The 22,124-nt window shown below is 40.5% G+C and overlaps 1 protein-coding gene across 1 annotated transcript in view; it reads right to left on the bottom strand.

The window, feature by feature from the left end:
- Nucleotides 1-21,093, bottom strand: part of LOC115381790 (TSC22 domain family protein 2-like) — a 32,314-nt gene extending 11,221 nt beyond the window's left edge. Inside the window, exon 1 of the mRNA XM_030083394.1 lies at nucleotides 19,037-21,093. Within this exon, the coding sequence (XP_029939254.1) occupies nucleotides 19,037-20,514 (1,478 nt within the window). The 5' untranslated portion in view covers nucleotides 20,515-21,093. The remainder of the gene's footprint in view (nucleotides 1-19,036) is intronic.
- Nucleotides 21,094-22,124: the final 1,031 nt, after the last annotated feature.

Genomic DNA, 22,124 nt, shown 5'->3' with positions numbered 1-22,124 from the left:
TGCTGGAAGACCCACACACAGGGAACTTGTTGTCAAAGTGCACATTTGTCAGGAGGACAGGGTGTCTTCTCAGTAGGCATAGGCCAATTTATCGTTTTGCCACAAAAGCCTAGTAAGCATCCATGTCACATATGGAGACCGGCAGTGCAGTGGTAGAATTAGTCACATGGGAGGCCAGGGTTCAATTCCTGGCAAAGATGTATTTCTTGTGTGCGTTTTGGGGGCAAAGCAAATATTAATGGATTTATACCATGATTTATGCACTACATTGGAGAGAGAGAACCGAAGCCATCCCAGTGCATATCCAGGTATTGTTGACCATGGAATTGTTGGCACTGAGTTTGACATTAAACCACCCTTTTCTCTCTCTCGCTCTCTCTCTATTTTTTTTTGTTTTTACAGAATTAACTAAAATAATTACTTTCACTGTAACAAATAATATTTTCTGGTTTGCATCAACCTCTCTAACAAGTACCTTCATTTTAATTTCAGAAAAGTCCCTGTTTTTGTCCACTTTGACATGACGACAGCGAGAAAAAAATAGTTACTAATTACCTATAAAGACGCTTCTGTTGCCATATATGTTAAAGTGAAGGTATTTCTGAAGGTAGGTGATTATGGACGTGCATGACCATGGTGATTAAAAACAAGCAGGACTTTTTAAAACCAAAGACGTACTGATGAGCATGACCCACAAACGCACGTTTGATGATACAGATTTTATTTTTGTACTTGCACACACTAAGGACAAATGAGGTCTCCTGTCTCAGATGCTGATAGCACCTAAAGTGCATTTGTGCATATGTACATTGTTCAATTCCATGGGAAGACTGTGACTCCTGCTGTAATTTCAAGAACTCCCCACACAAAAATACATAAACAAATAAATAAAATTCGGGAAAAAAGGACTGAAAAAGTGTTTAAAAAATATAAATAAGTGGATAAGTAGTTAATTTTTGGAACAGATTTGGCTTCAAACTTCCCTCCTGTTTCTCACCCCAATAATGGATGTTTGTTTCAGAGCCATAAACGTGGTACATACCTGGTTTGGCTCAAGTAACTCTCTGTGGCAGAGTCGGGGGCCACTGATCAGGTGCACTCAGAACCACTATAAATCTGTCTTTTCTTTATTGTGTATGATCATAAAGTTGATCACTGTGGAAAGAGAGCAGTAAAAGAGCTGCTGCTGCCTCACTTAGGACCATAAGCACAGCCTTACAATTAATCCATTCAGCAGATCAACAGATTGCTTTCCAGGAATGTTTACAAATGCCGAGTGTAACTTGAAATCTAGTTAGCCAAAAATAAATTTTGTGTATTTGAAAGACATGAACAAGTCCCAGCTGACTGGATCGAATGAGGGTCAACTGTGAATTTACGAAATTATGTATAAATATCCATACAGTGTCAAGTTCAGGGTGAAAAAAGAAAAGTCGAAGTTTAAAACTCCTACACTGTTTCTGAAACTGACATTACTGATGAATAGATGTTGTAGTCATGTATAAACAACCTGAAGTATGGTGAACTTTCTCAAGGGCACACGACGGTGGACACAACGGTGGCTTTCACTTTCTCCACCATAGTCTTTCTGTTACCGGCACATGGACTGGAAAAGGGCAACCTTATGGCTACAAGCTACTTTTGACCACCACATGCGCTAAATGACAATACCTTAACATTAACAAGCTAGCAAAGGATGCAAACTATTTCTTACGTTGCTGACATAATGTCTCAGTTTTGGATCCTTCAGGGCCGAACGTGGGCTGTGCATGATGTGGCGTTGTAAAGATAAACAGCCAAGCATGTCTTGATGCCCACTCTGTAGTGGAAACTTGCAAAAACATACCACAAGTAACAAGGTACACTGTCCAACAGAGGTTTTACAGTTTTCATAAAGCGATCATTTCCAGGAATGCTCCTTTGTGCCCTCAGTTTGCCCACAACACCTCACCCTCAGCTCCCCCACTTTTACTGCCAACAAATCCAACCTTGTAACAGAGGATGGAGACAAAGCATTGAGCCTTGAGACAAAAAGAGGTGCGACAAAAACCTCTGTTTCAGTTTTACCTGAGGTCAGTACAAGAGGTTTCAATAATGTTTCACTACTGCTCAAAGGAAAAAGGCAAATGTGCTGGATGAAGAACAAACAAGACCACTCTGCCTGTTACCAGCTGTGACCACACACGAACACTGACATATGGTCAGCTGTTACTTTTGCATTCCGTTAACATCAGTTGAACATTCAAATGTCTTGGAAAAATCTTCTCCTGTGGTCGAATACATGCTCACCGTGGTACATCACACACACATTTTCTTTGGTAACAGCTGTTTAGCAGTACAGAGGACAATTAAGCCATGATAAATAGCCAGTCATCAGTGATCTACACTAAATCAATCGGAAAATGCATTAGGAGTGACTTCTGGTGAGAGAGGAAGAGAAAAAAAATTGCTTTGAATGCTTAGACAAGCCACAGTAAGAACAGTTTCATTGTAACTCAAAGTGAGCTCGTGCCCCTCAAAGTAGAGTTTTGCAAAAGAAATGTATTGATTAATGTCATTTTTATCTGATTACTGGATGCCTTTGGAGCAGAGACGGGGAATAACAAGACAGATTGTGCTCGTTTTGACTGATTAAGAAAGTCAAAATTCAAATTATACAAATTTTCTTGTTTGTCCTCAGACAAGCTGGGAAACGTCGGGTTCTTCACTGCAAGCCAAACATGTTCAATATCACGGTGTATTCTCACTTCAGAATGTGTTGGCCAAGGTCTGTTGGCAATTTCCATGAATGAGCATATAGGAATAAAGACTGTTGAACACAAAACATGAAAAAAGGTACAAAAAAAATTACAAGTCCTGTAACTGCATTAGAAACACATTATATATGTAAAGACTGTGCAAAGTAAAGCACTTTGTGAAGTTTGCCCAACAGAGTTTAAGGGGTTTTTTTTTTTCTGTCAACTCTCTGGATCCAGTTTAAATAGTAATAAGACATGCATAAATATGTATGTTACATTTTCAAGTTGCTTTCTAGACATTTTGATGCAGGATGCAGTAGTTTATACATTTGCACCTGGTGAAATGTCCACCTCAACAAAAGTCTGGTAAGTACTATGACATCTCTTTACTTGAGTTGAATATCTACATAAAAATATTTGATTAAAATTTGCTTCCTCTGAGCATATTATGCTGTGGTGACTGAGAAGTTGGCGAGGTAACATGGAACTGGAAGGTTGCAAACTAAATTTATTGGACCTGCTACTGCTGGTCAACAAACACAATGGAAGGAGTTCATTTCAATTTAGCTTTCAATAATTTTGTCGAAATAATTTACTCAAAATAAGAACTGAGTTGTGAAACTTCAGATAAAGTTTGAGGTGTATCAGTTCACAGACATGTTCATCCATGTTCAGAAACATGGGTGAAGGAAGGCATGGAGACAAGAGAGACAAGGTACGGATGTGAAAAAACTGAGATGAGGACTCCGCACCACACTCAGTTGTTAGTGGAAAATGTGAAAGTGCACACTGTTTTGCACTCCTAAATATTGATGTTATAAAACACAACAACTACACAAACGAGCAGCTGTCTCCACTGGAGGGTTTGGAGTAAAATATTCTCATAACTGTTTTGTTTATCTAAAGATTAAGGAATTATTTCTATCGTGCACTTGCAGTATATTAAAGTAAATATGAATTGAGACATAAAACTAATACAGGAGCTTGTTTGCTTTGGATTTGTTCTATAAAAATCTGTGTGCACTTGTAAACTTCAGGAAATTGATATTTAATTGTTGGACGTCTTAACTTGTTTGTTCTTTATCTTAGAAAATCAAAATTAAACTAATTCAAATATAATGACAGAATTCCTAGAAGTGGAGTCAGGTGGCAGCAGGTCTATATATATATATATATATATATATATATATATATTTATATATATATATACACACACACACACAAATATTTTTTTTTTGCTGTTTTCACTTTTTCCCTATGCACATATGAATTTCATATCTATATGTGTTCATTATCAACTATAGTGCTGAAATGTTTATTGGTTACAGCCAAAAGATCACTTGTAAAAATGATCACGAATAAGCAAAAATTATAATATGCAACAGATGAAATAATATGAAGCACTGAGAATCATAAACAGAGCAGCACATAGGTCACAAGGAACCAGCACCCTCAAATGCAAAGCTAGCAAAATCTAGGACACTTTCAAAATGTTTGATAGTTTTACTCTCATTTTACATCAGATGTGCTGCGGCTCTGTTGCGTCCTCCACATCGGTGTTGTGCTATTACTCACTGCATATGTCTGCCTTACGGGGATTGGGTTTTTTTTTTCTTCCCATCATTTGTGCTTAATTTTGTGTATTTTGAACTACTAGGGCTGCTGTAGTGCAGATGGACCCAATGCATTGTGGGTGTTGTAGTTGATGTTCGGAGTCATCGTTCAGCATGCAGCTGATTCTCCCTGCCTTTGCAGTGCATATACAGTGATGGACAAAAACAGTGAAAAAGTTGAAGAGAAGCCTGGTGTCCGGTGCTTTTGGGAGATGGGCACAACCCGCTGACTGCACTGAACAAATGGTGTGTAGATCTGACAGGAGGGAACCTTTCCCTCATTTCTTCTGTCACTGTGTTCAGCTCTGTCAAACATAAGGTCTCTGGGCCAAACCAGGGACACCACAGGGTCCACTACAGCCTCTGAGATAACTGTGCATGTAATTGAGTCAATGTTGCATTTTTAGTTGCAACAACGCTGAAACAAGACTTTTTACTGTATTTTACACGTTGCAAGTTTAAAATTGGCACGATGTTCAAATTGTACTTATTTTGAAGGTACTATACTTTCTTGCAGGTATTCTATTTATTTGTACTAAAACATTTGGATTTGTGGATGTTTGCACATCATTGTGTTTCCGTTTCACTGTAGTTTCTCCCCGAACTGAAATTAGTTTATCAAAGCTGGTTTAAACCCTACAAACGTGTTTGTTTGTTTGTTTTTAATGCGTGCCACATTTTTCTGGAGAGTGTACGTGTTTATTTTGTACAGCTGGTAGTTTATAAAAGTGCCTGTGTTTGTTAGCAACTTTGATCTAGAATTGTATCTGTGGCAAAACGTGGAGAAAAAAATAGATGGTGATTATATCAAATATTCCCTTTTGAGAAAAATACTGAGATATGAATTTTGGTCTATATGATTGATCATACATAATCATTTAAGTTCTCACACAGATTATTTTGGACTGGAAATAGCCTTCTCTTAGTTGTAATTCTAATACTCAGCACTCAGGCAAAGCAGTATTTGTAGTTCTTAGTTGCTCTGTATTTACTACTATGTTTGGATTTTGTTTTGAGGTGTATTTAAGTTTACAGAAATGCATTCAGGTACAATGATGAATTGAAAGAAACTATCAATCAACTTATTCTACAAATTAGGCATAAACAAAAAATTTTAAAAAATCTATTGACACAAAGTTTAGCAGCAGAAAGCAAGAGTTGTGAGCCAAAAGTTTAAGTTCATGTGACCTGGTCACACACATCCTCGATGGAAAACTTTCTACTCAACTCTTGTACAAAAACTAAAGCAAATGTGGTCTTTTAAAATGGAAAACTCAACTGTTTTGCACAACAGGGCATCAATGAAGATGGGGGAACAAAAGGAAAGGGAATCCACTTTCAAAACCGGAAAAGTCAGGTGACGCATCCATTACTGTGCTAGTAATCATCGAGTCTGATTTACTATCAGAACTTTATATCCGAGCTCTGACAGATTTATTTCTGCCACACCCCACAGCAGCAGCTCTGGCCTTCCAAGTTTCCTGAAGGCTTAGTCAGGTATTCAAAAGCTGCCAGTTTAAAGAGCTCACAAACTTGAGCTTTGTCACTCCATGCTTTATTAGGACGGGAAGAAAATTTGAACATTAAGCGAGCTATTGCCATAGAGAAAAAAAGTGGTATCTCGAGAGACGTTGAGGAGCAATTCAGATTTTTTAATTCAGATTTTTTTTAACGTTGCAATGAAAGCTGCACGGAGGCAGGTGACCTCAGTGGTCAAGCAGTAAAGTCTGTTTTTCACCACTTTAACAAAGCCCATCAACTTACGGTCCACCGCCCTATCAAGGCCCCCCAAAAACATTTGGGTTTGTTTAGTCTTTCACAATCTACCAGTCTGTGTAGATGAGCAGAAATCATGCAAGTGTCTCATGGCCAAGTTTGAAAAAGATGTGAGTATTTAAAAAAAGAAAAAAAAAGTAAAGAATAAACATGAATCGCAGCATTGTAAAACTTAATTAAAAAAGTTGTCCAAACAAAAAAAAAAAGCACTAAAATCAATCAATTAAATTACTAATTTATTGTAAATAGATATATTCATTTTCTGTCAATGTAAGTAGTTTGGAACTGATGAAAAGCTGGCACTACCACTGCAGCTGCAGGCAAATATCTGAGGGCACAACGCATTCGCGCACGTCTTTGAACATTGCATCTTGCCATGGGCGAGATAGCAATTATCTCATGATATAATGGATCTGCACATGATTGCACTTGATCATAAAGTGAGTTGCTCTCAGTCAGATTTACAGTTTATGGAGTCTCTTCAGGTTAGTTCAAGAAATCAGTCTCGGCCCGCACACTGCAGGTCTCCTGGAAGAACATTAAAACGTTCATCTCTAATGTGCATTAGTCACCCTTAACAATGTATTGATAAACATTAAAGAGTAACATCCCTGACAAAATAGTTAAAAAACAAAAACCTGGATATCATACTGCTCTCTAAGATGTGAGAAACATGCATGCGTAACAAGGGTGTTTCTGTCATTGCAAAATATCAATTAAAAAAAGCTATTCAACTGGCACAACTCATGCTTGCTCATTTAGAAATATTAAGGAAAACGGGGGAAAAATACACACAAAAAAAACAAATAAACAAACCGTTGAAGCACAAACTTGCAGAGCCACCTGCAGCTGAGACTAAGATAGGGCCTTTAATACTTGGTCAATAAAATAAGCCTCATGTAACATTTCTATTACATAACCATGATAGTTTGATAAAGTTCAGACCAAAATGCACAATGCACCTATAAAAACAGGCATGCCCTTCTGACAAGTTAACAATAATAGCCCAACTAACATGGGGTCAAAAACAGAGTTGCAGGAATTATTTTCCCTGCAGCCTTAGGCCGTCTTTAAGCTGGCAACAGGAATGATTACTTTATTAACTGAATGCTTCAAAAGGAAAGATGCTTTTTTTTCCAATTGGCAAAAAAAATTGAACAACCTTCCTTTAGAATAACTTAAAAACTAAGTGGGGCAGTCTTCTTAAAGAGTCCAATCAGCAAGGCACAAAAGACCAAACCCAGAGCAAACAGCAGGTTTTCAACTGTTGGTTTTCCAGGATCTTCTTTTCCAAGAACCGGCTCTTTGATGATCATCCCACACATGTGACTGCACATGTTTGTTTACATTTCATGCACACAAATGTCTCTATTCAGATCACTAAAGCCAAAATGGAAGCGTGTTTAAAAGGGACAGCAGGGAGTGACTGCGGTGATGGCTAAATAAACTTGACTTGATCAAGAACCTGAAGATCTCCTCATAATGCAGTAATTAGGAGATGCTGCGAAAAGGGGAGAAAAAGGCTCAGTGGCAAAATAAGGACGTGACCCTCTGCATGGGATCAAGCCTACAGTCAAACTCGTCTCAGGGCAAAGTTCCAGCTGTGCTGCTAAACACTGCTGACGCGACCACCCCACCCACTCTCCTATGGGATACTACAGCATGCAGGAAATCAAAGAGGGATTTGTTGGGGCATCTGCGGCTCAGCTTATAAAACCTCGGTGAATGAGAGCAACTCAGAGCAAAGTTCAGGTCTGGCTGTGACACCTCAGCACAGATGAGCAATCATGTAAAGTCAGTGAAAGGCGAGTGAAAATATGTCACACCAATATGAGCATTCTCGTAAGCAGGAGGTATTAATTTCTGTTTGACTTACACATAATTGTTAGCATGCACAGCCATAAGTCAATGTAATTCACAATCTGGGATGGATCACTCAAATGATCAGCCCCAAGCTACAAAAAGAAATCTATCTGCTTAATTTCACCTGCAGAGCTTGGGTTTAGTGGCTTGACGCTGGTTAAATAAAGAGTAGAGTTTGCTGCTCCACAGCGGTGCTGGTCCGGTGAACTCTGCTTCAGATAGTCAGCTGCTCCGAGCAGTAACCTGCCCACTCACCAGTCGCTTCAGCCTGGCTATCAGTTTATGGGTAAGTGAAGAGATTTAGGACTCAAGACAGAGGCAAGTATGAAAAACATATCGCTTCAATTTATGTGTATGACTACTAATCATTTTGAAGTTTATTAGTTCAATGATATGAGGCATTGGCGACAGGAAATGCCACGCTCGCATTAAAGTCTGTATGCATTTTATAAGTAACAAACGTCCCCATGTGCTCCTGAAGCATGTTGTGTGTGATGATCTGGGTCGTCCCTGCTGTTGTGCTCGACTGTTTATTCACATTTCCTTGAAGGTGGAGCGCCAGCAAATTCCAATGATACGCATATCACAGCCAACCATTTTCACATTCTATACCCCGAGTGTGTCACTAAGATGTTCCAATTACTGTCCTGAGGTAAACTTTTTATAAGAGCCTAAATTTCATCTGATACAGGAAGAGAACAAGGCTGATTGAACAGGATTTCTTTGTACTTTTTCTCTTTGGAAAGAGGAAAAGGACCGAGAGAGGTCATGCCTAACGCTGAATTAATTTAATTTTCATAGAACGTTGGCTTTTTCCCCTATGTTAATCTGTATTAAGTTCAGAAACCACAGCTAAAACGTCCATTTCAAGTAAAGCTAATTCAGGTTATTGTAGACAAAAAAAACCTTTCAAACATATTTTTCTGACCAAAAACTGTTTTCACAGTGCCTGGTGACCTCTCAGACACAGAGTAAACATTTCAGTGATAAAATGCCAATACGCTGCCCTTCCTGGCCTCAGTTTCCGTCTGCCTCCCAGCTGACAGCACAGGAAGTGGTCGATGAATATTTTCCATTGTTTGGTATGGAGTTTTTTGACTGACCTCTTTCTGAGCCAGAGGTTTAGGTGGCACGGTGACAGAGTGGTGAACAGAGGCAGCAGAATAAAAAAAAATCAGTGCTTCGAATAAAATAACCAAATTACTTGATGAACTCTTGATTCTTCGAGACGGCCAATGGGTGCAAACCCATCAATAGGAATGAAAGGTTCTTTTCGACCACTTAAGTTACCTTCAAGTACTTCAGTCAACATGTTCTTTTCAGCTATGTTCATGTTTTGCAGCTCGATTGTGAATAAGAATGAGGGTTAAATATTTGAACGTGTTAAATATAGATGCTGACTCAGATGAGAGCAGAGGCATGATGGTGTGAAAGTTCATAAAGAACCAGTCATCCCTCCGCACCACAGTGCTGACCATGAGGTCAACTTGTCTAAAATGCAACATGACTTTAAAAAAAAAAAAGAGCTAACATAAGTCATCAACTTAAAAGCTAAGAATTACACCGGTTGTAGTTATTATGATAAGGTTTTTTTACCACTAAATTAATCTGTTCAAATCAAACGAAAGAAGTCTGATTCATAACAGCGTGACAGAAGAAGCTCAGTGAAGTGTTGTGAAAAGAATTTTGATTTCATAAACACACACACCTTTATGTTACAAGGTAGGACACAAACACGTCCCAGAATGAGTTCACTGAGAGAGCTAGTAAAGCTTCTACTCACTTGAAATGAATGTAACTTCATTGAGTGACAAGTCGACGTTCCATCTGGCTGTCAAACGGAAGCTCATCAGTCTACCCTGCCACATTGACTCATGTCTGTTTCTTTGTAGAAGTGTGTTTGTTGAAACACACCGAAGGAAGTGGCAAGCAGAAAAAGGCTCAGTGTGAAAGTAGAGGAGAGTCTGCAGACGAACCTACAATGAAAGAGGAAGATGACGGAAGCTTGATAATATGAAAGCAGCCTTCAAAGCTTACGTTCTTAACAAAATCTGCTTATCTTTCAACTAGAAGAGGAAGAAAAGGAAAACATATTACCTTTTCATCAATGCTAAGTTAATCTTGATGAGGAGTTGTGACCTGAGCTGGCCTTCACAGCATATTGGGTTTTTTCTACAAGTTCTCAGCATGTCACTCTGAGCAAAAACAGATCCACCGCTGCGACCAAACAATCTCAAAATGTCACATCACTAGGGGTGTGACGTTAAACTCAGCTCACCAGACGAGACACGATATTGGGTTCACGATAACGAACCGAGACGATATTCACGCTTTACTTTTAAAAAACAAAAATGACAAAAAATGAAAACAATATTCACAAAAGTGTAACCAAAGTCCTGTAACCTGGTGTTAGCCATGGTGTACAGTACCATACTTTCCGTGTCTTGTCTGTCAAAAAGGACTGCACAAGTTTCTACCTCTCTTCATACACCATTGTTATATTCACAGATTAATTTTCCTGAGGAGTATGAGGCAGCTACAGATGTGGGTCATCTCACTCAGCAGTGTGCCAAAAGAGACCTGGTCCTCAATGCCTGAAAAAACTAGATAATCACCGAGTGTGAAAGGACAAAGATCACACCACACGACCTCCTCAGCAGTCATAGGGACATGTGGAACAGATGAAGTTCCTGGGAGTCTCACTAAGAAGAAGTCAGCTCAACAGAGAATCTTTTTCCTGAGGAAAACCAAGGTCGTAACAAAATACTCCTTAACTTCTACAAAGGTATAACATCCTGACCAGAGGCAATGTCTAGTGTGCCGGCTGCAAAGGCACAGAATCACCTCAAGTTGTCAAAAACAGCATTGTGCTTTATCAGGTCACGGCTACGTGTTGGCACTATGTGCAACTATAAATTCCAAAAGAAAGCCTGCAGAATGCCAGAGAACTTCTGACTGACAGCTAGGGACAATAAAGCAAAAAGATTGAGACCAACTTTTATCTAAGAACTGTGATCTCCACCACCATATCCAATACCAATACACTACCAATTTAATAAATTCAATTAAAACAGCATGGATTCTGTTTTCATGCTTTTGTTTTTAGAAAATTCAATCAGGAAACTGCTCCTGCAAATGGACTGAGAACTAATTCTAGACCGTGTTTGACATTTACAAGAAAATCTTAAAAACTGGTAAATCTCACCATGCTTTAGGCAACGGGTTTAGACTCCACCCTCAGACTAATTTTTCTCACTGCAAGTAAAACTTGCACACCAACAGACACTCAACTTGCACCCGCTATGGGAAGAGAGAATCGTCGTAAAGTATCTGTACGAGACTGAAAAGCGTAACGGGAAGCACAAAGCTCTCCGACAGTAAAGACGCCAACAAGGAGCCAAACATGAGCACCTCTCTCTCTCACTCACACTCACACACACACACACACACACACACACACACACACACACACACACACACACACACACACAAAATAGATGAGGAGTCACATACACCAGTGAGACAGATCAGTCGACGAAGCCCATTGAAATCAAGCGAGAGCACACACAGGATGATGACTCAAACGCAGCTGCCTGCCATGCTTTCTACACATCCTCATTACTCACTATGCAGACATCTTGGGCTCTGGGGGGCTGAAGGCACTGAAACCTCCTTGTTCAACCCTTGCTTCTCACTCTGGGAGCCCGAATGACTTGACACACAGCTCCCTATTTTCTACAGCAACTGGTTTGCTTGTTTAGAGCTAAAGACATTTATATCCTACAGACTTCCAGTCGACTCTCCTCCATTTCTAAAGTCTGAGCTCTGATCTGTGGTAAGCCTTAAAAGCCTCGCCACAAAAAGGCATTGTGCTGGAACTGCTGAATCACCTCACCACTGCATTAACCCCAAATGATTTGAATTTTCTTCCTCTTTTTCTTTGCTTGTACAGATCATTTTTTCATTAGCATTATCAGTTCAACGACGCCGAGAAAAGCAACACAGAAGGTCAGATCTGTAACCACTTCTGCACATGGCTCCACAGCTACCACTTGCAAATGTTCTATGAATAGGATTTGAAAAAGTTTTTTTCACTTCCTAAATGTTGTATCAGAATATCAAAGTTTCCAGTAACCTCACAGCCAGAAACTACAAAATGAGGAATGTGCGTTTAAAAAAAAAAGGGTTTGCTTCACCAGTAAACCCTCACACAGACCAACAGCTTAACATCAATGTGCTAACTACTACTGTACACCGTGTCTGAGTGTTTACAGAAACAGCCACAGCACCTTCTGCTAAAGACTTATTTCAGCAATTCAGTTGCAGATGACTTTCCTCGTGCATTTTTTTCCATTCCACTTTTCTTTTTAAAGATCAGGAATGAATTTCTTGTGAAACTAATTTTAAACATGCGATACACAAGAAACAGACACCAAACAGGCCAACCCAAGCTAGCAATTGAATGTTCATAGTATTTTTTTTTTTAAATAATCAACTAATCAACAATACTCTTTTATCAGTATTCTTCAATAAAAACGGACATCAGATGCTTACATTCATTCTCAGATCACAGGTTTATATGGTGATTATGCTAACCTTTGGGTGTTCAAAACTTTATTCAAATAGGTGTAACTCTCTAGAACACTGCAAGCAACTCTAAAAGGACCAGTGATGTTATTTTCTTGTATTTTTGGAAAACATCAATTGCCTTTTTCGAAACTTGTTTGAAAATGGACTACCATTTAGTCTGTTTCACCACTGGGGTAGTCCAGCATGTGCTTCACAAGATTTGTCAGTTCCACACAGCTGCCATGCAGGGTGCTCCTGTGATATTGGGAGAAATGTATTGTCTTGCCAAAGAACACTTCAACACATGGGCAGAGTGACAAACAACCCTGGGTATAGAAGACAGTCAGCTTCACCAATTTATCCACAGCCACCTGGATATTAACTGTTCGAAACAGATGCAACATTGTAGACAAACCAAAATATTTTTATACTTTGTCCTTGTTGGAATCCACAAATTGGTTTTTCAAGTGTTTTTTTTTTTTTTCTGTCAAACTTTCACATCAACTTCACACAGCAAAAAGGGAACAGTCAATTTTCACAGCAACAACAAAAATAAGTGAGTCTGACCATGAAAAATACTTTTGCTGTCTTCTCACACACAAAATCGGCTTTATCGTGTTTAAGATGATAAGTGGTTTTCCCATTCTGTCATTGACTCTGGTGTTGCTCTTTCACTCAGACAAACAGACACACACAGGGACATCTGCATACAGTCTCTGAATCACATTGTGATATTTTTCATTATCTTTGTCAGGGAAGAAGTCAAAGTGATAGCATTAGTGCAGCTCATATCTTCAATGGTTACTGTTATTTAAAAGTGGGATTGGACCGACGCACAGATAACCTCAGGAAAAAAAAAAAAAAAAAAAAAAAAAATAGAGACAATCTCTGTCACACACACACACAGACAATTTAGAATGCCTTAGAACCCACGCACAGGAAATACCTAAAAACTCTTCACAGTGCCCACTTCGGACTTGAACTGGGGGCATTCCTCCAGTGAGCGGTAGTGCGCACCACTGCATGACTGTTTGGCCCTTAAGTGAGGATGCAGGGATTTTTTATTATTATTATTCTTTTAAGATTTCATCGACTTACAAAATGATTACCGATAGATTATTTCAGTTATGGCACATTCAACAGAAACATCCCACTGACCCCAGCTCAGCTCCTCTTCAACATGTAGCAATTACGTACTGGTAACAAGGATCTGTCAACAGACTGTCCCTTCGCTTAGAACATCCTTTGAAATGATTTGGAACATACATACTTAACATACTGTAACCACTTGAAAGAGGGGTCTAACCTGTTCTCCACACAGACTTCTTTTTTTTTTTTTTGGACAAAAACAACACATGCACCACTTCACAAACATCGTCTTCATTCTTGGAACAGCCAACAACATGCTCTGCGGGTGATTCAATTGCCTTCCTTCCAGCACAAACCGAGTTAGCTCTAGTGGGCCGCCAGCAGTGTGGTTGTTTACTTGCTTTGGCAGGTCCACTCTAATTGAAAGTGATCCCCAGACCACATCTTGCTGAGATAACAGGGTGGGTCCTGCTATGCTAACTTTTCAACCACTTCGCCTCACACCACCGGCCTCCTTAGATCTCTATTTTAAAAGATAAAGTACAACAAATCACCCATTTCAAAATCAAACACAGTTCAGTACACCATGACAAATACGGGAGCCTGTTTCTTCCAGTAGAAAGTATTACTGCTTTTGAAGAAATAAACAAACTTTCTGAACTGCAGTAATTTCCACCATAAGAAGACATTATTAAGAGTCCAATCTGGATGTTTTTTTAATGCTTGTAAAAATTCTGGACATCTGAACAAAAACTGAGGCTTTAATTAAAAAACAGCTTCCTTAATTAAACTAGGGAAGTCAATGTGATGTGAAGGCATCAGCAGTAATTGGAGAGGGAAAGTGTGTTAACAGCTCAATTATAAGAAGTGGACCTGTCACACGGGAAGCAGAAAGACAGGAGGCCAGCGGCTGCACGGCAGCAGGCTGGGGCACCCCACAATCATAGCCATTCCACTGTTCCTGGAGTACGTCCCCCTGGAAGCTCAGGCGGGTCAGCTATCTGTGGGGAAAAAAGCTGTTGTCTTGTTTCCAGGTGCAGCAGCAACAAATCTACAACCAGCCAACAAACGCACAAAGACAAACACGCAGCCTATCCCAAACCTGATTCTTCATCCCTCCCCGTACTCACTCCCTCCCCTCTGTGGTCAAACAGCCGAAGTGCCAAGAAGCAAAACGGGGCGACAAACACCAAGTCTGCCATGCAGGACTCTAAAGATTCCTTCTGGAAAATGAGGAAACTGTTTTTATTTGATCCTATTCCTGCGTACAGTATTTCTTACATCATATTTCATTGCTGAAAAATTCATTTGGCAGATGCAACAATAAGACATGGATCACAGATCGACACAAACCACTACACTACTCAACAAATAATATTCTTACAAACAGTAACTGTTTTTTACCAATAAAATATTTGAACATTTATTTCTATTCAGGAATTATGTGAATTTGTGTTTGGTAGCGAATTTTTGATATTGAAATAATGCTTTTTGGCATAAATTGGGCATTTGTAGAGAAGATTTGGGACATTTTTCATAAGTCACAAGCCAGATATTGAACTATACTACTTAATCCCACACATGATGTTGATAAAATGGAATAAACAGCCTTTTCAAGTGAACATTTAGTGCCACTTAGCATCGTTAGGACTAAAATGCAATCAAATGAGATTCACATCTTTCTGTGCCTTCTTTTGGACAAAGCTTAAGCAGAAACTAAACAGCATGGGTAACACTAGTGAAAACAGTAAAACAAAAGGCAAAGGCACATGAATAAGACAAAAAAAAAACCCAACTGGACGACAGTCTGTTTCTAAATGTTCCCACATTTATCACTGGATAATGACTCCTAAAACAGATGCAATCCTAATGACACAAAGTCAATATTATGTTGTTGCATCTGTCAACAGCTGTACTCAGAAAGCACAAAGAAAATGAATGCTGGTTGCCCGAGAATGAAATATACAGGAAATATTCTCCATCTGACCTTTGAGCCATTCGCAACAGCTTGGCTGACAAGGAAAATTATTCTTCTTGTGACACAACATAGTCAGCTGATAACCATTAAGGGCTAACCACCGAGATACCTGCTAAGCTCCTTCTAAGCTCCAAGTCAATCTAGTGTTAAGTCATATTTACTGACAGCTACTTTGAGAACCGCCATCAGTAGTCAAGGCTGAGCTTACTTCGAAAAGATCACCTGGACAAAATTTTCTCCATCAGCAGGAGATCCCTTAAAATCGGGTGCATTTTCTTGGTGTGACTGTCAGAGAAGGTATTAAATCAACGTTTTGAGCTCTGGAAAAACTTCTCCTTCAAGATCAGGCTGTCATTAATTCCTTAAGATAGAGGAACAGTAACAGTTCAGTGTAGGTGGTGTTCAGAGATACACTCCCAAATGTGTGAATAATGACTAATGCACTACACATATCACAAAAACTGATAAATCGTCTCTATGCAATATGCTCTGATGCTTAGCAAATTAAAAATGGCAGGTTTATAGATATGAATGAAAAGTGTCAATCGAAGATTTTAATTTACTAAAATAATGTTATTTATTAAAAAAAAAGATTTTCAGTCCTATTTGTTTCATATATGGTTGTCACCAGGAGTCAGAAGCAGGAAAAGAAAATCAAGGTAAACCGAACTAAAACAAAGTCAACAAACTACTCTGCTTCTTTAGCGCTCATGCAAACTGCAATTGTTGTATTCCCTTCGAATAAAATAAATATCTTACAAAACAAAATAAGTTTCAGATTACATTTTGTCGTACTGCACATTTTAGCCACTACTGTCAATGTCCTGGATAACATGTAGTCAATGTTGGATTAATAATTAACATCTCAAAATAAAACTGCAGAGGGTTGTCTGTCTGTGGTGGAACAAATCAAGTGAAAGGCAAAGTGCTCCTCCTGAAGGAGACCAATTTGTCCCTGGGGCAGCTTCATCACTTTATTTGGCGAAGGTGCAGTGTGCTCTGAGTAGATGCCAACTATTTCAAGCTGAGGGGAAATCACTGTCATCTCACAGCTCCACTCCCACCAAGCTTTGTTCCACTTTAGTGATACGCTCCTGATTCAAAACAGAAAAATTAAACTTGGACCAGTTTTCTCAAGAGCGACTGAGCTTGTACACAAAACAGTACAGTCCTGCCAAGAAGAAAATTCTTGTCTCATTGCACAGGGGTGTGTTCCTTGAAATTATGCTTTTATTTGTCTATACTGAGATTTTTAAGAATGTTATAAGGTTAACAAGGCATTTTAATTACAGCTTATAATAGTTAAATTAATGCTTATGACTGCCAACTAGTGTTTGGGGTCCACAACCTCCGTCACAAAGTTTTGAGGCTTACCAAGATGTAACAGGCATGTATAGATGTACGTATATGAAATAGGCAGAAACCCAATGAAGTGTTTCATTAAAAGCCCAAGAAAGAACAAATACAGGTCGCAGCATTGAAGGAATAAAAAGACAACATTTTGAAGAATACTAAATGAAGAATATCCTACAGTTCAACATTAGACAGAACTAAAAGTTTTACAATTTATATTAATAACAATTCTGCAATGAAGCAACATAACTGAAACAGGTCAACTGAGGAATGAACACCGAAGGCTCAGCTACTTTTCTAATTGTATGATCAAAACTGATTCATGAACACCCTCAGGTTCAAACAGCATATGAACAGTGAAACTTCACAAATTCAACTGCAATCAGCACAAAACTTATTTTATCCAAAACAAAACTCTTCTGTTCAAAATAGATTTAAAATAAACCACCATGAAACAAAATTCATCTTGACTCAGGTTAGTTTCTGAAGCTCTGAACTGTGACGTAATCTCCACCAGCAGACAGACAATCATTACCATACACCAATGAGCATTTTAAAAATGTAGAAAATGTCAGCAAGATGACAACATGTGATACATATCTACTAAAAACTGTTTCTTCCTGTAAGCTAAGAAGCTGCTGAATGGCAAATGAGATACAAAGTTTTGAAATAATGTGTCTCCACTCGGCCATGTTGAATGCGGTTCAATAAATCCTATACAGAAGTTCTCTCACAGCAGCCAGTCTGGATTTACAGTTTCAAAGTGGTATAACAATTTTTCACCATTTAAAAAGCACATTTCATTTGGGCAACTGATTTCATTTACAATCCCATTTAAAAATCGGGCGGGCCCAGAGGACAACAAAAACCGTCAGTGCCTTGATGATTAATTTGATGTTGGATCATAAAAAGCCCTGACTAGACCTGGAGTCTGAGACGCACAATGAGAAAGCAGCCATCCTCCTGCTGATTCAGACGGTCATGTCGTCACTGCTACCGAGCGCTTACATGCCTCCTGCTATTGCCACAGGTAAGTGTGTGTGTGTGTGTGTGTGTGTGTGTGTGTGTGTGTGTGTGTGTGTGTGTGTGTGTGTGTGTGTGTGTGTGTGTGTGTGTGTGTGTGTGTGTGTGTGCGCGCGCATGTGTGTCCCCTCTCCACCTCCGACATGTCCTGTCCTGCTGCCACTATCACCATAGCTACACAGACACCCCCCTTTCACACAGAGGCACAAGACAGTAGCTGTTCCTGTCAAGGAGCCAGTGACAGCACACACTCGCCTGCCTCTGTTTTCCACACACTACTGACCCATGTTTGATGCTGCTATAAAGCTCCCCAGTGAACAATAATTAGTTTCAAATTCTTTGAGTTTTGCAATTAAAAAAAAAAAAAAAAAACGGGACTGCAGATAAAAACAAACACACACAACATTGTTGTAGCATAGAATTGATAGTGAGCACAAAACAGGGCATGGGTCACTGATAAACACTAGGACCCTCACAAACAGGACAAGGCGAGTATGTGTCCACATCTAGACTATCCCGGGCTCAAACATCACCATCGCTTGCTTGAAAAGTAAATTGACTATTTCTAGGTCAAGCACCAAAACAGCTGTACATTAGGAGCAGTGGTTATTTTTTATTTACACATTTTGAAGTCAGAACACTGTGAAAAGTACTCAGTGAGGCTGTAACAGTCTCCCTAATGTTTGGGGGGTCAATGCCATCATCACCCACAATTTGCAGCTATTGCATGTGCTTCAACTTAACCGACTGCTGGTGAACCCTCTATGGCTGAATGGAGGTTTAAACAAGGAAACAATGCTCTTCTGAAGACATAAATGATCCCCCTGTATTTTGAAGAGCATACACAAAGAATTAATTTTGTCACTGCTAAGTTTTAAACCTGCTCAGTCACCCTCACAGCCTTAAACTTGACTCCTGTAAACCTTACACTTAAAGAAAAGACTGAAGACAAAATGGTGCAACAGTAAAGTGATATTTTAACTGTAACAAGACACAGAAAGAGACTCAGGTGTTTGTTTGACGTTAAATCTTACCTGTCCTCATCCGCATTCATGGTAATATGAATGCCAACAAGACTGTTCGCAGCAGGAGTGGACAGGCCGAGGTCTTCGCTGAGGAAAAGTTTCACGTCATCCTTCACAGCCACCACATCACCACAGTTCTGAGGTAGGGCATCTATCTTCTTCCAGCCATCCATCTGCTTACTGAAGCTAGCGGTCACTCCTCCAAGAGCACCCTGGGGCTGAACAAGTCCTCCTATACCAAACGTCTGACTTGGCACACTGGGAGGGGTGCTGGTTGTTTTGGGCACTATGGCAGGCACATTCTGACCACTGGTGTGGGGTGAAGAGGTGGTAGAAGAAAGGGGGGCAATGCTTAACCCTCCTGAAGGCTGATTCTGGCTGACAACTTGCTGTTGTACACTTCTTGGAGAAATAGGGGTCACAGCTGGTAAATTACCCTCTTGAGAGAGGAGGGCCTGGGCTTCATCTTCTTCTCCACCCTGTCCTTGTTCTCCTGGAGCAGCAGCAGAAGTGATTACAAATGAAGGTCCCATAATAAGGACAGTCGTGGGAGCGTTGTAGGCATTTGAAACAAAGTGGTGCTGATGATAATGTGCAGGGCCTTGAGAGAGGCCTTCGGGATGAGTGGAGTGACCCAACTGCTGTGTTTCTGCGGCAGGAGCAACGACGGGAACCTTCTGTTGCATGGCACCTTGGTTCGCACCATTGAGGCTGTTAGAGGAAACAGTATGTGGCGCAGCAGGCTGCACACTGACCTGAGCCTGATGTGCACACCCAGGGGGCTGGAAGGCACTTACTCTGCTCCCAGTTTGAGGATGCAAGCTGTAGCCTGTGTGCAGAGTTTCAGATGGGTGATCAGCTGAGGCTGAGTAACCACTGTCTGAGGCGTTACCCACAACTTGCACGGGAAAAGCACTGCAAGTAATGACAGAAAAACTTGTGGACCCCAATCCACTGTCTCTGTCTGCAGTGTGATTAAGGGGGGTTCCAGCTGGCTTTAAGCGATCCACAGTCCGATTGGAATCAGAATCTCTTTCATAGAAGTCAGTGCAAGTCCACCTACCGCGTCTGAAGGGCTCTCCGGTACCATGGTCCAGTTTAATGACCCTAAACCTGGAAGTACAGTTGGAGCTCATGGGAGCGTGAACCATAGAGATGGCAGGTAGCGTGCTGGTGATGGAGCTCTGTGCAGAGGGTCTGGACGCAGCTGACACGGGGACACTCCCGCCGGCATTGTGTGGGGTGTCACGGCCAGAGCCCGGATTCTTATTACAGGAGAGCCCCCCGTTGACTGGATGCGCGTGAGGCAGCTGGCCGTCCTGTGGCTCTCCTGCGTTGCTTTGGGCTTCCACACAGAGTTTGGTCCGAGGTTCGTCCGGATGGTCTCTGCCGTCGGTGTGGTCAGGGATGCTCCCGGCAGCTACCTGAGCCTGCGTGACACTGGTGATCTGGAAGCAACTTTTCTTCTTTACTGGCATTTTAGACATGTTGGCGTTCTGTGCGCCAAGCCACGCGAAGCAAAGTGCCGCACCGACGACTCCAGCTGGTCTCCGAATCACAGTTCACGGATACGACAGAGACACGTACCGGACATTTCCACACTGCTCGGGTATCCCCAGTGAAGCGCAACAGCCGAGCCGTCCCACGAACGCCACACGGGGCTGTTGTGACGTCCTCCCCCCGGCCTTTCTCTGTCGCACTGTCTCGGGAGCAGAGTTGGAAAGACTCCTTTGTCAAAGTTGTTGTGGAGCAGCTGCCAGCGGTACTTGAGTGTGAAAAGGGCCCGGTCTCCCGGTCAGTCCACTCCCCCCTCTCTCTCTTCTCTCTCTCTCTCTCTCGCTCCCTCCCTCTCTCTGTTTAGCCAAGTTAGCTGACGTTAGCTCGCTTTTCCCTTCCTCGGCTCCAGCACGTGCGACATCATGATGTAAACAACTTCGCCGGCTTCCCAAAAACGCCTCATAATCCAGCAGGAAACACAAAGAACCTCATCAGAGTCTGGAAAACGTCCATAAAGCAGTGCGGACAGAGTCACTTCAGGCAGCTGAGCTAGCTGACAGAGAATCACCTCAACACAGCAGCGGGGAGCTAACAGGCTGACTGGCAGCTAACCACTGCTGCCGGATGGTGAGGGACTGATGCATTGTGGGTAATGTAGTCCAGAGAGAGAGAGAGAGAGAGAGAGAGAGAGAGAGAGAGAGAGAGAGTTTGGAAACAAGAAGTGATTGAGGTTAGGGTCATTTTGTTCGAGATAAGTGTGTGTGTTTGTGTGCATGCGTGCGTTTTGACATGACAAGATAGTGTTGTAGATGAATAGTCAGTAAAGACAACACCTATCGCACTCATAGTGTTTACATAGGACTTTTAAGTCCTCTTTAATTCTGAAAAAAAAAGTTAATTCTGCTCTATAATGACCATGTTAACATGTGAAATCTTTAAATCTTTATTATTAATTAATTATACTTGATTAATCAATATTCATTCATGATTATTCTCATTGTAAAGCAGAATTTAAAAAAAAGTGAGCACCATAATTGGCTGCCTGGGCATCTTTGAAACCCAAGCAATTTCGTTGTAACTTGTAACTTCGGTAACTTGTTGCGATAACAATAAAGACTATTCTGATTCTGATTCTGAATTGTATGTGAATTTGGCATGTAAACTTTGTATTCTACCTCGACTTTATTCCAGTTACTCTGCACATCTTCGCGTCAAGACAACATCTATGATGGCAGCCACAACCCGGTTCCACTCTCAAGGAGACAATTTATTTCACAGGAACCTTAGAAGAAATAGATATAATGAAAAGAGTGTATGAACAAGTGTATAACAATTTTTAAAGCTGTAACATCCAAGTTAAAGTTGTAAAAAGTAAGAAATTTACTTAAAAAAGTGAAATAAAATCATTCCAATTTTCACCTGTTATTGAAGAAACATTCCTTCAAACAATCTTTCATCTCCATCAACAAGGGTTTTTTTTTTCTTTCAAAATGAGAGTTCCAGGATGGAACAACTTCTGTGGGCAGGGCTAGACCATCACATGCACCTACATAGGCATGGTTTGCCACCTGTGCAAGATGCCAGTCATGTGTGTGGGTCA

This window comes from Salarias fasciatus, chromosome 23, assembly GCF_902148845.1.
Source record: "Salarias fasciatus chromosome 23, fSalaFa1.1, whole genome shotgun sequence".
Taxonomy (NCBI): Eukaryota; Metazoa; Chordata; class Actinopteri; order Blenniiformes; family Blenniidae; genus Salarias; species Salarias fasciatus.
Note: the sequence above shows the minus strand (reverse complement) of the source record. Positions and strands in the feature narration are given on the sequence as shown.